The following is a 15,639-nucleotide window of genomic DNA, read 5'->3' on the forward strand; positions in this document are numbered from 1 at the left end:
TACTATAATATAATATACTATAATATAATATACTATAATATAATATAATTTAATATAATACTAATACTGAAGGAGATCGGTAACAAATAGCGGTCGATTAAATTTTCTTTTCGAATCGCGGTTCGATTCTTCGCATTTCGTCGTTTCCAAGATGGCGGACGCCGCGAAACAAATCGGAATTGTTGCCGCAAGCGGCGGCACTGAATTTCGATCAAAATAATTATCGAGCCTGATAAATCGTTAACGCGCCGCCAACAAAATAAAAGTTACGATATAGATGTCTCCATATTTTCGCTTGTTAACTCTTCGAGGTTGAAGAATGGAGTAATTCCGTGTCATATACGTAACGTTCATAAAACACGTGTTCGTGACGGGTATTTAAACATTTTGCCGGCGTAATTAATCTCGCCAGGTGTTGCATTTTATTACTCTTAAAAATATCACTGTCGCGTTTAACGTCTACTAAAGCCTTTATATCATACTCGTACAGCTGGAAAATTTGCCGTTGTAAATACGTAATATTATATTCGCGATGCCGTCAGTGGGTTCTCTCTCTCGCTTTCCCCGTCGAATTCGATGCGCATTTTTAAGGAAATCAATAGCTCAGCCGGCTTAGGTGTACTGCACGCTCATCGACACAGAGAATTCCGTTATTTCTCTTATTTCTCTTATTTATCTTACGCATATTTATTCCCGATCCGAACAACTCGTACCGAATCCTTCGAATGTAACAACAACTTCCCCACCACGGTTTTTCCTCGAGAGAAAATGAATTTTATTTCCGGAATAAATAATCGCGTTACGCGCCGGCGAAGATCTGCTTCGGATGAATTAATCATTTAATATTGAGAACGGTAATAAGGCATGATTAATTGCTTATCCACGATGGAATTAACACAGCGGTTCCCTAGAGAGCTCGATACACAGCACCGATAAAGAACAGACGTACCAACACATTTTTACACATTTTCATAGTATGCTCTTCATATTTTTATAATAATTCAGCGTCGAATTCGTCCAAATCGAAGAAATTAAATCGCTGATATTTATGGAATATCCGTGCTTGATTTCAGTAAAAAGGAAAACTACGTACGATAAATATCGTTATAACTTTCGTTATTTTTACTATAATGCGTGCTTTATAAAAGAAATTAATTCAATCGTTTCTTAACAAATAATTCCATGACTTCAACGGTTTGAGAATAAAAATTGTGACGACGGTGACAGGTTTCGAAATCATGGAACATCGATGACAACTCGAAACTAATTCATAAAATAGTTCATAGCTTAATTGTTATCCTATTCCCAATATATTTTCGTACGCGCGAAACGTGCGCGATCGATCAAGTAAAACGCGCCCGCGTAACCGATAAATTTCTTCCATCACGAGAGAAGACCGTCCGGCGCGGATTCATTATTCGAGACAACAATCCCGGCGATCTGTGACGGCTCAATCGTTGTAGCAGAGTCGCACTGTCAACCGAGGGATCAGTCTTCGTATCCCGATTCATCAATCCGTCCCCGTCCCTTGTCCACGTCTCCCTCCCCCTGCGTACAATTTCCTCGAGCGTGGCGTTGCCCCGCGACCAATCACCTGACGGGACAACCAAGGAATTAACAAGAAACATTTTTCACAGGTGTTCCGGTAACCGTGTCACGGGGAGTCGGACGAGGAGGGTTGCAAGAGGAGGCGAAAGAGAAGGAATAATTGGAAGGAGAGGCGAAAAGGATAGAGAGAGAGGGAGAGAGACGAAGAGAGGGAGAAGAGGAGGCTGTAAAGTGGAAAGCCGCGCACACGTTCCGCCTGGTGAAATGAATGGACGCGGTGTAACCACGGAGGCATCCCATCCAGAAGGAACTACTTCAGACTGATTCCAGACATTAAATGTACCCTCAGGAATTCAGGTTTCGCCCGAGGCTCCCGCGAATCTGGGATGGCTTCGAGCAATGATGATATCGGATTAAACCCGGCCAGCAACAAGCACCGCGCCGATGTTTCGTCGTCCGTGAAAGTAGATAGGTTTTAAATCGAGTCTGTGCCGGAGACAAGAGAGCAACCGAGAAGAGAATTAGAGAGGAGGAGAGTGAGAAAGAGCTATAGTGACGCTGTTACGCCGGCGAAGTAATCCACGGTTTATTGAATCCCGAGATGATATAATGGACACGCGCCGACGATAGTACTTCGAGGAAAACGGAAGAGCATTCGCGAGTTCGTCGAGTCCTCGACTGGAAGAGAAGATCGCGGACAGTTCCTCCCTTCGAGAGTAGAAAGCGGATGCGTTTGCAGCTTCGAGGTTCCCTAGAAAATGTAGATAGACATCCGCGGCGAAGTGAGGAACAGACGCTTGCCGGAATTCGGAGGGTTCGAGGCGGGAATTGGTGGCGGGTCGAAGAACCGGAGGGAATCGACCGGAGATATCAGGCCGTTGATAACGCCGATTCCCCGGTGCCGAAGGGAAATGCAACAGATGCCGATGATAAGCGGCGCCGGGCCGCAACGGGGATCCGCGCGGAACAACGCGGACTGAACTGTGTTACACGTTTAGGAATGTAATATCTGGCTCGGATATCCGCGGTCGAGAAGACTACGAAGGCTGCCTGGAACCGTGAGAGACCGGGACAGAGAAGGTAATCCCGGGCGGGGGGATTCGTTCGCGAAGGTATTCGACGGGTCTCCGCAAAGTGTCCTTACGTCAATTAGAGTACTAGCCGGCTAAGCGATAGTTGGCGAACTAGCCGGTGGAACTAGCCTTTCCCGCCGGTTATGGAATGAACCGATGCTCGGCTGAGTCGAACGATTCTCCGTCGTGGTCCAGCTACTCCTGCCGAGCGTTGCCGTCATGACCCCGACGATGCGTCCGACCCTGGTCACGGTGCTGCTGATGACGGCTACCTGCACGGCCGTGTGCAGCGCGACCGGCGACGGCGTGCCGAACAGCCCGAACTTCGACCTGGACAACACCGCGTTCGAGAGGGAGCTCGCCGCGATATTCAGCAAGGTGGCGCACAACTCGGCGACCACGAAGCGCAGCGTGCCGGCGTACGACGCCCAGGTGTCGGCCAGCACCACCCTGTCGACGGTGCCATCGTCCCTGACCACCACGACCACCACCACCACCACGACGGCCAGCCCGTCGCTGCCGCCTGTAAGGTACCCTGTTCCTAGAGCGACCATGTCCCCGGTCTTCAAAGAGCTACCCTCCTACGCGCCACCGTCCCGCGCGCTCTTCACGCCGCCCCTGCCGCCGGAGTATCTCCATCCGTTCGCGGACAAGCCGACCCTGAGGGGAACGAACCACGACGTGCACTCCGGTCCGAAGAGGCCGGTGCCGCCACCGAGCGGCACGCCGGCCCACGAGAGGATACCGATCAGGCCCCCGGATCTCCAGGGACCATCCCAGATCCCGGAGAGGCACTCGCACTCGCGCAACAAGCCGCTGAACACGCCCAGCAAGGAGCAGAGCCCGGCGGAGTCCAGCGAGCTGGACAGGAGGAACAACACGAACGAGTTCGTGCCGACTCTGCACTATCCAAGCATATCGAGGATACTGTCGGGCAGCAACGGCCGGAAGCAGGACATCCCGGAGATCCTGCTGAAGCCGTTGGCCACGAAGAGCCCGGCGCAGAACGCGCCGGTAGTGCCGACCACCGAGAAGATGACCACCGCGACCAGCACCACTGCCAGGCCGTCGAGCACCCTGGACTCGTCGAGGTCCGTCACCCAGCCGACGATCTTCAACCTGCCGAACACGAGGCGGCACGACGACGACAGCTACCACGGGCTGAGGAACGAGAACGGCTACAAGACGGAGAACATCGAGATCATCGACACCGAGAGGCTGCCGTACCCGCAGCCCCAGCCGCCGGCCCCGGCGCCGAAGAGGCCGAGCGAGGACAACGACCGCAACGTGCCCCAGGTCGATCCTCATCCGTTGGAGTCCACCTGGCGGATAGCCTGGTCCCTGCACGTCTACGTAGCCGCCATCCTGTTCACCCTGATGGCCCTCTACTCGATCTACAAGATCGTCCGGTTCAACGAGGCGACCAATCTGCTCACCCAGTCCTACTTCCTCACGGTCCACCTGCTGCTCACCACCGTCTGCACCCTGAGGTGCTTCCACCTTTTCTACGACGCGTACAACCTCGGCCACTCGCTGCCCGAGCCTCTGTCCCGGGTGCTGATGTATCTGCCCGCGCCGCTGCTGTCGACCGCGTTCGCCACCCTGGTGCTCTACCTGGCCAGATGCTCGGAGGCGCCGCCGTTGAACAACAAGTTCCTCTCGCCGGCCGCTCTCGTGCTGTTCTCCACGGTGCACATCGTCCTCTGCGTCTCGCTCCACGTGTCCACCCACGTGCTCGGCTACCAGGACGAGGCGAAGATACTGCCGTTGATCTGCCAGTGCATCTACATCATCGTCTGCGTCACCCTCGGTCTCGGCTACATGTACGTCTACCGGGTGGTCCGCTCCCAGATCCATGTAGCCAGCAACAAAGCTGCCGGCGCCAACCACATCGTCGGCGCCGATCCCACCACCGTGGCCTTGAGCACCGCAATCACCGCCAGCATCGCCACCGCGCTATTCTTCATACTGATGGGATTCGTGCAACTGTACGGGATCTTCGGGAACGTCCAGGAACGACCCCAGTCCTACCCGTGGCTCTGGTGGGGCTGGCAGTTCACCGTCAGGCTGCTCGAGCTCGCTGTCTGCGGGCTGCTCGCCTGGGTCGCCAGCCTGTCCCAGTATCCCCTCAGGGAGAAGCAGCTGCAACAGCACACCGTCCACTCCGGGTTCGCGTTGTTCCCGTGCGGCAGCTCCACGTCCACCGAGAACATGGACGACGTGCTCTATCCGGCTATCTGCAGCACCAACCAGGCGATCCAGAATTATACGATGAGAACCGGGAAACAGGTTTACGACGATAGCTTCCCGCTGAACACGCTACCCGAGCATTTGAACATATCAGGTATCGACCGACCCTCCGACCTAAATCAACCCCGGCCGCCTCCTAGACGGTTCGCTTACAGTACTCGTGATATCGCGATAGAGGAAATTCTTCGGTGAACCGTGCGCACACGGCGCCCCGACGCCGCCGATAGAACGCTGATTCTCGGCGGAAAGATGCAACTTCCTGATACTTTGCTTCCGAGAGCGGCCACGCTGTACGCGTCGTCCCGCGAGCCGTTGCTAGAGTAATCGCCGGTCAACTTCATCGCGCGGATCTGGCCTGGTTCTGTCGATGATTAGAGAACGAAATTAGTGTTGCTAATGTTCTTAAAACATTTGCTGTTTTTATTGTTGTATATTATGGTATATACTTGGATTAGTAGATTTATTTAAAAATTTCTTCTGAAAGATTCTTTACAATTTCATCAACTTTAAATTTGAAATGCCTCGCAAAGCTAAACTGTACCGTATGTACCATATTAACTATTAATTCAACTGTTTTACATTCTAAAAGTCATATATAGATTTCAGTTCAATATATTAAATATAATATATTCGATTTGTCGAGGTTATGTTTTCGAATATATCAAAAATGAATTTCAAAAATTTGTGTTACCCATACGTGACCGACTAAACTGTAGACTCGTAGAATATTATTTGATCATTTCATAATTTTTATTCGTGGATAAAATCAGTCATTGATTAGAAGCACTCCTGATTGTATCATTAATTACAGAAATATTGTCGTAGTTGAATCGAAACCAGGCTCGAACGAGAAACTTCTAGATAACGTTTGTTGCATTGTCCGGCCGAATGCAGGCTGGCTGGCTCGTCGATTCCATACCGAATCGATCACGCTCGCGTGGCCGTAAGGGCATGTGCGCCATTATGTGTTTTTGCATGCCGGGGCCCGGAATAAGCGAAAATGTTTGAACAGAGATATTCAAATACTTGAATCGTTTGATCACAGAACGTGAAGCAGCAAATTAGGTCGCGCGGAACAATGTGTCGCTCTACTTTCTCGTGTTTCGAGTGGCGCTCGAAACGCCGGCTAGCCGAGTAACAATATTGAAAACCGCGGAATAAGCGTTTCTCTCGTCGTTTCCCGGCCACCGCGGATCGGGCCGTTATTATGCCAAGATACTTTCATTAGATTCTTTACCGGGACATTAATACGGCAATTCGCCTGTCGACGGAAATTATTTCTCTTGCCGAGCGGAAGATATAATTCCGCGAGAAAGAATCGACACATTTTCTTTATCGGCCATCGTTCGCGAGCGGTGAAAACGACTTTGAAAAAGTAACTATCGCGTTCACCAATATGTTATTGTAGTTTTCTGAATATTTAAAAAAATTTTTGAAAATCAACGATTTACTGATCAACCCAATAGTATTTTTTTGAGAATCGAAGTCGCCCAGATACCAGCACACAGTGTTACCTTTCCCAAAAAGGTAGATCAAAATTATTAAATTTTATACCAACAATAAAATTACAGCAAAATTATTGGTCCATTTTGGTTTCAATATCTTTGATAACATATTTAAATTCAGCCTAAAGACATAACATATTTTTGGAAAAAGTCACCACCGAAGAATGTAACTATCATCTAGAAGCCATTCCCACCCCGAATAGAAAGACCTGTGTCGAACGTATCCTCGTTGACCTTGGTCGTCGTACAATAAAATAGAGACACACATCGCGCGGTAATTCGAATTCGCTGTCAAAAGGCAGCCGCGTGGTAAGTGAACCGTCTTGGAGTACATGGCGAAACAAAACGAGAAACAGGCGTCCAGTTGCGTCGCGAGGCACGAGGCTGGAACGGTATGCTAAGCATCGCGATTGTCGCAGGTACCTTCGAGAGACATTCCATTCGCAAGTCGGGCACCATGGGTCATTTCCCGCACGAGGGTCGCGGCTCGTTAAACCGCCACGGGAACGGTATACAGACGCTGAGGAGCTCCGAGAACCGTGGCCGGCACACGCCCGTGCAGGGCATGCACGAGCAGACGCCCACCACCGGGTCGACGATGCTGGTCGCCGAGGACGGGTTCGTCAGGTTCCGCAGCCTCGGCGCCGAGGACGACGAGCTGTCCGACACGCCGAGCGTGGTCGGCACCCACGGCCGGGGCAGCTCGCTGGCCGGCAGCGTGCGTTTCAACGCGAGACACCCGACCCTGCAGCATCAGCACTCCCATCCGCACCCCCATCAGCACCAGCATCAACACTCGCTGCAACACCCCCATCCGAGTCAGCACTCGACTCACCATCAGCTGTACAACAACACGTAAAGTCTGGCCGGCTACGTCGCCAGATAGCGATATTGTTCCATCGTTGACTCGGTGAGTACATACTGCGAGCGCGCTCCATCGCCGGAAGTGGGTACCGCCGTCGGACGGTAAACGCTGCTCAAATACGGGGAATTAACATGCGGTTTATTAAATTAACTTGTCCCGCGGGCGAACTGATTTCTTGCGCCAAGGGCATATCCGAAGTTGTTGGAATTCGTGTTACGGTGAATCGCGCTAATTGTAATTATTAGACCGCGGGATCCGTGCAGCAAACGTTCAGAGATGTTTCGCGGCAACTGAAACACTCTAATGTCAGAATTAGCCGTCACAGAACTATGAAAAATCGTACGCAAAACTATTGACTTTACAAATCAACGAAGACATTATCCGCCAACGCAATTTCCTAATTATTCTGTTATACGAACATCCGCGTCGCTCGAGGTTTTAATCTCATAATTCTCGCGTCGTTCTCTTTAAACTCTTTAATCGCTGTCCCGGCAATTTGTTAATCGATGGAACGGCGACGTTAAAAATCCGAACGTTTCCATCGTCGTCGGCGCGATAACCGCGCGTATTCACGAACGGTCGTTTTATCTCGCCGGTGGAAATTAGAAAAAATTTACTTAGCCGCCGAGGGTCTCGGGTTCCCCGAGGCGGGCGCCGAGCGGGTGTAATTTAATCGAAACAATGAATTAGTGAGCGGGGCTCACTCTCGCGGGAGAGACGGGGTACTATGGTTTCGAGGATTTTGTGCGCTTAATGATGATGGGAGATAATACGGTTTCTTCCGATTTAGAGTAGCGGGGCTGTCTGAAAGGGTGGGGGAAAGCGGTGATTATAAGTTTGGAGGGTGGTGGAGAGTAAAAAGTGGAAGTGTTAATAGGTCTTTGAAAAGTTGAACTCTTTTTACGGTAACGGGGAGAAGATTATTTTCAATTCGCTCGAAATAGTTGTCGAAGTAGTGATTTTCGTGAAACGGGGGATCGACCTTTACCAGCGTAATGGAACGGGGATCGTGAAAAGGAATATTTGAAAGCGGCATTCGTAGTAATATCGTCTCTGAACCATAAGTTGCGCTACCGTTTGAACAGTTAATAATTAGATTGCACATTCGATGCGGTTCGCAAACGAACAATATCAGTTTTATTCTTTTCGTATTCGTTTCCGCACCGTGAACTGTAAAATCCGGGATGAGTTTTATCAATAAACGAAAACTGGTATGGTTTAAAATTTTTTAAATGGCGGCGCAGCTTATAGACCCTCTTATAACATGTCACTAAATTTTCGTTCACTTTCAGTTTGTTGCAGATGCTTGTGCCACTCTCGTCAACGAAATAAATAGGATGTTCCAAGCTGTCGCGACTACGGTCTAAAAGAAAAAGAAACCCTCGAAGAACTAATTTTATCTTATTCTATGTAAGATATGTCCTGTGTATAGATACCTACTTGCCATTCGCATTTCTCCTGCTTCGCATCCACGTCCGAGCCGACGAATCCTTTGGCCGTACGGCATCGATATTTATTTGACGTTCTCAATTAAGCGAAGAAGACGAAGAAGAAGAAGAAGAGGAACAAGAGAAAGGAGAAGACGACGATGACGACGAACGACAAAGATGGAAAACGAGAAAAAAAAAAAAGAAGTATACGGCGAACTCGCGACAGAGTTCCTCTACCCGTTACGTGGGTAGTTCAGGGTATCTCGAATTCTTGACCTTATATTAGGCACTTGGTACTTATTAAGGTTCATGTGATTAAACGAACGTTGTATCTCTCGCGAGACCTATTTAAGGGGACGAGCTTTCTTTCGTTTTCTCCCTTCCTTTCGAGTAGTAAGAAACTCGGCTGTGGAACCGTATCGGTGTGCGACATGTGATTATGCGAAAAGATGTACGGTGCCTAATCTCGGATCCGATGGAACTCTGTTCGTCCGGAAATCCCCCCCCCGATCCTGCCGTGGCCGCGTTTCAATTGATACTTCTGCGCGCGGTAAAAGCATGGCCGTGCGCGCGAATACCGGAAATTGTGTACTCCGTGTAATGGGGAACGTTGTCATCCGATGAGCGATGCAGCCGAAGAACCAGGTGATTCTGCGTCTCGAAAGCGTACGCGACGGATAGAATACTTTCACGACAATGAAATAATAATCCGCGGAAATAGACATCGGATCCTGTGTACATTCACGGCTTGCACGAATTTCCGTGATACGGTAAAACGCTGTTACATAACCGGCGAAGACATCTCGAATGTCGTCGAAAATGTGGACGCTGAAAACAAGGTTCCACTCGATTCCGTTCCCTTTAACGTCCGTCTACAGAAATGAGAAATCGCGCGGAACGTCCGGAGTCAGACATCCGGTTGCATCGCTCGCGCTTCTCCTCCGCGCAAAAAGACACTCGATTCGCTTGAAACATTTAAATTCACGCCGGAAGAACAGAGGTCCGTCGCGTCTTATTTCTTGCCAGTAGCTTCCTACTCATTCTCCTGGCAAAAGGCTGCGCGCGCCCCCGGAGTCGGACTTGACAGAAATTTAATGACGCGGTCAGGATGTTTCCGCGGCGAGCATTCTTGACCAATTCCTATCCAGTGTTCCCGTTACGTTGTTGTTGTTCCGATGCGAACGCCGCGCAGAGAGGCTAGGACCGCCTGTGCACCGATACACATGTCACATCTTCCTCGAGATCCCGCTAGACCGCTGATCGCGATCGACAGGAGGAAGTATATTTTGTAATGAACAGAGTGAAGAAAAACACGAGGAAAAAAATTAACGAAGCGGCAACACAAGATTCACGTGGTCCAAGATAACGAAGCAGAGACGCGCGTTGCTCGGAGGATCGGACGCGCGCGCGCGCGCGAGACACCCCCCGTTGTTGATCGGCGAACGTCCGTGAACGGGGGTGAAGAGAGCGACACTAGGAAAAATTGGAGGAGAAGAAGCAAAAGACTACGGCGTTGTACAGTCGATAATAATTTATCACTCAGTCCAATTGTAAGATTTATTTAGCGGTTAAGGCTCGATTAAGGATTCCCTGTTAAATATATATATATATAAAAATATATATATATATACATACATACACATTAAGTTACGTCGGTGTAGCCGGTTAGAAGCTACTCTCGTGTTCGCTCGTAGGGACGGATATCAGCGATTTCTGTTAAAACGAGTTCAATATGTCGAGCGACCAACCACGTAACGATGTTTCCTCTCCGCGTCGGAGACCACGAAGGATTGATCTTCGCACACAGGCCAGCATTAGTTTGTTTTAACCACCCCTACCCCAACGCCCTCATCTCCTAGTTCCCTTATACTTCGTTCTCCTTTTATCGTTTATTTTAACTCTCTAATATTTCGTTGTCGGACCGTCGACGTTTGCGTGCTTTTCCACGTCGAAGCGTGGTTATGTATAAAATTGTACACGCTTTCCCGTTGAGATCTCGCCTCGTTTCAAAATTATTATACGGTCAAGCTGCATGCGAATGGTTTTGAAATTGATCGAGGTACGCCGACCGAAGATCGATCAAATTTATTGTAACATATATTTGATTTTTTAAGAGAGAGAGAGAGAGAGAGAGTCGGTCCTTAGCAGGCTGCGCGAACGTACAACGTTGACGGCCCGGTCGGAGTTGTTCCGTACGCGTCCGATTTGTTTTGTTTTTTTTATCCCTCAGAACCTAAAGGGTACAAAATAGTACTTTCTACCTTCTTCAACTTCGTATATCGATAATAGGTTTAAGCGGTAAAGCGCAGTGTATATGTTTATATGGACAATGTAAATAAGGTATACGGGCTCGTCGTGAGTAGATATTATTAAATATCGTTGAGATAGAATTCGTGCAGATTCTATCCGGATACGCACCCAACAACCCCCCCATGGGAATCCACACGTACAAAAACACACGTTTACCAGAGCGTACGGCGGCCGTGCATGTACACGGCGATCGTGGCCAGAAGAATTGGTGGAGCAAATACAGTGACTCTATGAGGTAGTGTAAGATTGCGGGTACAGTTGGTAAAAATTTTGTTCGTTCTTAAGCGACGGCTGGCGTTCCCGAAGCACTAACAGCTTTCGACGCAGACTTTACGTGTATCGAAAAAGAACCGTTTATAAGGAAATGGAAAGGAATGAAACCGAATCGAGCACGAAGTCGCTAATTACCGCGGGTAACGACAGAGTCGAGAGCGAGGCTGGCGTTAGGTTGCGAAACGACCGATTTTTCTTAGTCTCGCAAGAGAATTTCAATCCTACGGATCTGAAGGTTCGCTATTTTCTTACTGCTCCGTCTAGAGTTGGCACGTGAAAAAAAAATTCATTTAGTGACGCTCATAGGAGTCACCGTGTTTGTTCGCGCGACAATACATTATACACACTTGTAACATCGTTCTCAGTTGTAAATGCAAGACTCGTTTTTAATTTATGTGAAGAAATGGATAAAAAAAAAAAAGGAAACACTGTATTTATTATGTGACAAAAATAACATTCCACAGCAAACGTGATCAGTGTGAATGCGACCGATTTTTTGTTTTCGTGGGATTTCAATTGCAATTTTAGATTAACTAATAGCGCTAATGAACGAGGAACAAGAAATGTAAATAAAAGCTTTTTTTGCGAAACACCTCGATATGTTTATCCCAGTCACATGGTAACGGAGTCAACGGTTATTCTAATCCGCTTTGTTAGGACTCACTCGATCGGTTGTTAAAACGAAACGAACGAAATTAATATATTTAGGTAGCTTCGACGGTGAAAAACAATCGGTGAAAGGGGAGCGGAAGCGCCGTGTAATCTTCTTAACAAAATTTTTCCGCGCCGATGGATTAAGTATTGCGATCGCGTACCAAGAGTTCCGGTACTCCGCGAAGCGTAAACTTCTAATTTCTTTAATTCCGGCTGAAATTAACTTAACCGTTTGCGACCTGATTATAAAACAAACTGGGGCTGCCCTCGTTACCGGCAGGAGTGCGCGTTTTTTGTTTACTCGATCTCTTTGTTTAACTTGCACCGTCTATTAGGGGAAACGAAAGAAAGGAATTCGTTAAATTTCATGTATCTCGGCATGGTTGTCCTCCGTTTGCCGACGTCGAGATGTAAACGAAGCAATCTTGTACAGGGAGGAGACAGTTATGTCGGGAGTAATGTAAATAAAAGCTAGCATGCGATAGAGCCTCGATTGTCGGACCGGAATATTCGAGTAACGGAGACCAGTGTTCGAGTATTCGAACAGTTTTGCCTAACGAGCACGACATTATTAAAATTTGGAATAAACGAAAACGCGTTGTCATACGATTACGAATGTAATAAAAATTGATGAGAAATCTCCAAAATATTAGGTTGATCATGAACAAATAAATACCGCAAGAATTATGTAAATTTTGTTGAAATTTATACGACATCTCGCTGACACATAACTGTTCGATTATTCGAAAGCGCTCGTCGTGACTGGTTCGGGTAATCAAGGTTCCATTGTATTTAATGAAATTTATAACAATACTGCCTGCATCATGGTGAAAAAAATGTAAAAATATATTCGGGGAGACAGCATTTTTTAATATATTTTACGAAGAGCTACGGGCTAAAAATTGATTTGCAGAGAATATACGCATTTATGTATTTATAACGACGAAACATGTTGAAAATGCACCAAATATAGAATAGAAGAAATATCTACTAAATTTGAGATAGCTTAAAGTGAATGACGAACAAAATTTTTTATTACTGTGTATAATGTTTAAAAGTTAATAAAGTTATAAATATGTAATAAAATGCAGTTTCGGTCGCGATGTTGTTAAGCAATCCCTTTGGCTATTTTACCATCTAGTGATCTATTAAAGTAACTGATAAAAATCGTGATATAAAGTAATTACAAAAGCATGAATATTACGAGAGGTTTATAAATTTTATTTCTTATCGAGTACGCGTTTTTCTAAAATATAATTAAACAAAGAGTAGTTTAATATTTCGAACGCATTATAATTTACTTTCCACTTTCTTAACATGAATTCATAAAACTGTGATTTGCTGCGTTCGTTTTGAATAATAATTATTAATATCAATTATTAATATAAATTATTAAAATTGATAAGATACAATTTAAATTCTAGCAAGAATCATTTGCTCTATAAAATATAAATTTAGCGCCACTGTGCGTAGTGGCCAAACTGTGAGCTGTTAGCCAAAATTATTATCCGTTGGTAACTAGGGCGCTGAAATCGGTCGGAAAATGCCGAGTCGATAAAACAGTCTAAATTTGGGACAAGAAAACCCACGTGTTGTACATACCGTGGTCCATGTGCTCAGTACCTGTTCTTATATCTGGTCTGCATAAACATGTTGCGGCTTTTAGTGATGTATAGTGCCTAAACTTATGTATTATTTACGACAGTATTGATAGTAATTCTTATTGAACCAAACTGTGATACAAGTTATGTATAGTAGCATAAGATTTTAAGAAAAAACAGGTGACCGATAACAATCAACATGAAATTCTTAACTAACTCGGTAAAATCTTGTGCCGCCCGCATCGGCACGCTGTCAGAATTCGAGAGGATTCCTACGGTTTGCTTCGAAACTCCGCTTCCTCTTATTTATACGAAGGTAACAATCGAATACAAAGCGTAGTACAAACAGAACTTTTATAAATCTTCATTTTTGTCTAGGGTGGATTTGTGCCACATTTAACTAATGATACTTTGGAGATGATTACCACAGAACCACAGTTTCTGTCAGTTTCATTGCCGTCTACACTATTAATGTGTGAATCGCTGAAAGAGACTAATACGAATTTCGCAAAATTTGTCAGTATGGAGGTATGTATTCGTCTAAAAAGGATTTCTGTACCTGTTGCGAAATTTATTTTCATTTTCGAACAAAAATCTTTCTTTCAGAAACACATCAATTTTCTCTCGGTAACCGATCCAGCATTTTTAACACGTTCAGGCTTTCAAAAGCTTGATTGCATTTCTGTATGGAGTAGAAGTGGAAGACAACTGATGTCAGCCGATCAGTATATGGACATTGTTGAAACATTTAAACCGGATTGCTATATTGCTATTTGTGACGGAGATACTAACATTAATAGTACTAGAAAAAGAACTTTGAAAGCTGTGAGACGTAGCAATACAATGTTACAAGAATGTTTATCCAGGCATAGCGAATCAAAAATTTTAAAATCAACAGGATTATTAGCTGGTGTTGAAGGTGGCTATGATATGGATGCTAGATTAGAATCAATAAATTATATAAAAGACAAACCTGTGGATGGGTATGTAATAGATGGATTACATAACAATGGACCAGATGTACAAAATATTTCGGCAGAGACAGTCAAAGAGATAATAAAAAAGACTATTGTAAGTGGGAGACTTTTATATGTAAATAATCAAATAATGGGAGTAATTATTTCAGAGCATGTTACCAAATGAAAAATTGAAAGTATCAATGGGATGTTGGAATCCATTAACAGTATTAAACCTTGTTGAATTAGGTGTAGATGTATTTGATACATCGTATCCTTATGTGGCTGCAGAGAATGCAGAAGCCTTAACATTTTTATGTGATCACGATACCTGTAGCAATATATTACACGTCATATCATTCAATGAGAAAAGGTAATGACATTAAATGAATACATGAATTTAGTTCATAATCACTATAGTTCTTTATTAATTATTATTTGATGGAAGGTATGAGGATGATTTTTCGCCGATATGCTCTCACTGTGAATGTCTTACATGCAAAAATCACACTAGAGCATACATTTACCATTTGCAGAATACCAAAGAATTACTTCTTGGAATATTATTAATGATGTAAGTATTTCTTTGTATAAGTTTATATTTTAGCTTGTAATGTCTAAAATACAAACTTTCATTTACAGACACAATGTTCATCAGTATCTCGAATTCTTTAAAAATATTCGAGAAAGTATAAAAAATGACACATTCGACGAGTACAAACAAAAAATCGCATTAAAGTTTAAAAGTAACGACAGCACCGAATCGAACGACGGCAAGTGAAAGGACCAAAGATTACGATTGCGTGATGCATTTTTACGAATGTATGAATAATTAATTGTACTATTTATAACACTAACTTTGTAAGAATAATGGTAAAATTTAAAAAAAAAACCTATAGTATAGCTATTATTCAGGTAAAAAATTCGGGTCTAGGTAATTATAGGAAGAATTGCTAAAACTTTGTGGGAAGTAGTCTAGATCATAATTTCTAGTATACTGTGGCGGTTTTATAGGTATCAGTCTATGCAACGGGTCGTGTGATGGTTTTTCAGCTTCCAACTGTGCTACTGCACAGTCACTGCATAAATCCACTTCATCTTGGCATTCTATACAATGCCATCTCGTGCCTGTTAAAGGCTCATCTCCGCATAATGCACACTGTAAGAAAATAAT

The 15,639-nt window shown here is 45.4% G+C and overlaps 3 protein-coding genes across 3 annotated transcripts in view; 2 read left to right on the forward strand and 1 right to left on the reverse strand.

Annotated features, from left to right (window-relative positions):
• Window positions 1–9,173, forward strand: part of LOC144472743 (uncharacterized) — an 11,502-nt gene extending 2,329 nt beyond the window's left edge. The window contains exons 2-4 of the mRNA XM_078186072.1: window positions 1,638–4,965; window positions 6,796–7,286; window positions 8,534–9,173. Coding sequence (XP_078042198.1) covers window positions 2,841–4,965; window positions 6,796–7,235 — 2,565 coding nt within the window. The 5' untranslated portion in view covers window positions 1,638–2,840 and the 3' untranslated portion in view covers window positions 7,236–7,286; window positions 8,534–9,173. The remainder of the gene's footprint in view (window positions 1–1,637; window positions 4,966–6,795; window positions 7,287–8,533) is intronic.
• A 4,311-nt stretch (window positions 9,174–13,484) lies between these two features.
• On the forward strand, window positions 13,485–15,246 carry LOC144473239 (queuine tRNA-ribosyltransferase accessory subunit 2). The gene is made up of 6 exons (XM_078186935.1): window positions 13,485–13,825; window positions 13,888–14,037; window positions 14,116–14,580; window positions 14,636–14,838; window positions 14,914–15,039; window positions 15,108–15,246. Exons 1-6 carry the CDS (start codon window positions 13,709–13,711, stop codon window positions 15,244–15,246), a joined length of 1,200 nt encoding a protein of 399 aa, XP_078043061.1. The 5' UTR covers window positions 13,485–13,708.
• A 126-nt stretch (window positions 15,247–15,372) lies between these two features.
• LOC144473411 (ZZ-type zinc finger-containing protein 3-like) overlaps window positions 15,373–15,639 on the reverse strand; it is a 2,857-nt gene continuing 2,590 nt past the window's right edge. Inside the window, exon 5 of the mRNA XM_078187262.1 lies at window positions 15,373–15,624. Coding sequence (XP_078043388.1) covers window positions 15,373–15,624 — 252 coding nt within the window. The remainder of the gene's footprint in view (window positions 15,625–15,639) is intronic.

The sequence above is a fragment of the Augochlora pura genome, chromosome 7, assembly GCF_028453695.1.
Source record: "Augochlora pura isolate Apur16 chromosome 7, APUR_v2.2.1, whole genome shotgun sequence".
Classification (NCBI taxonomy): Eukaryota; Metazoa; Arthropoda; class Insecta; order Hymenoptera; family Halictidae; genus Augochlora; species Augochlora pura.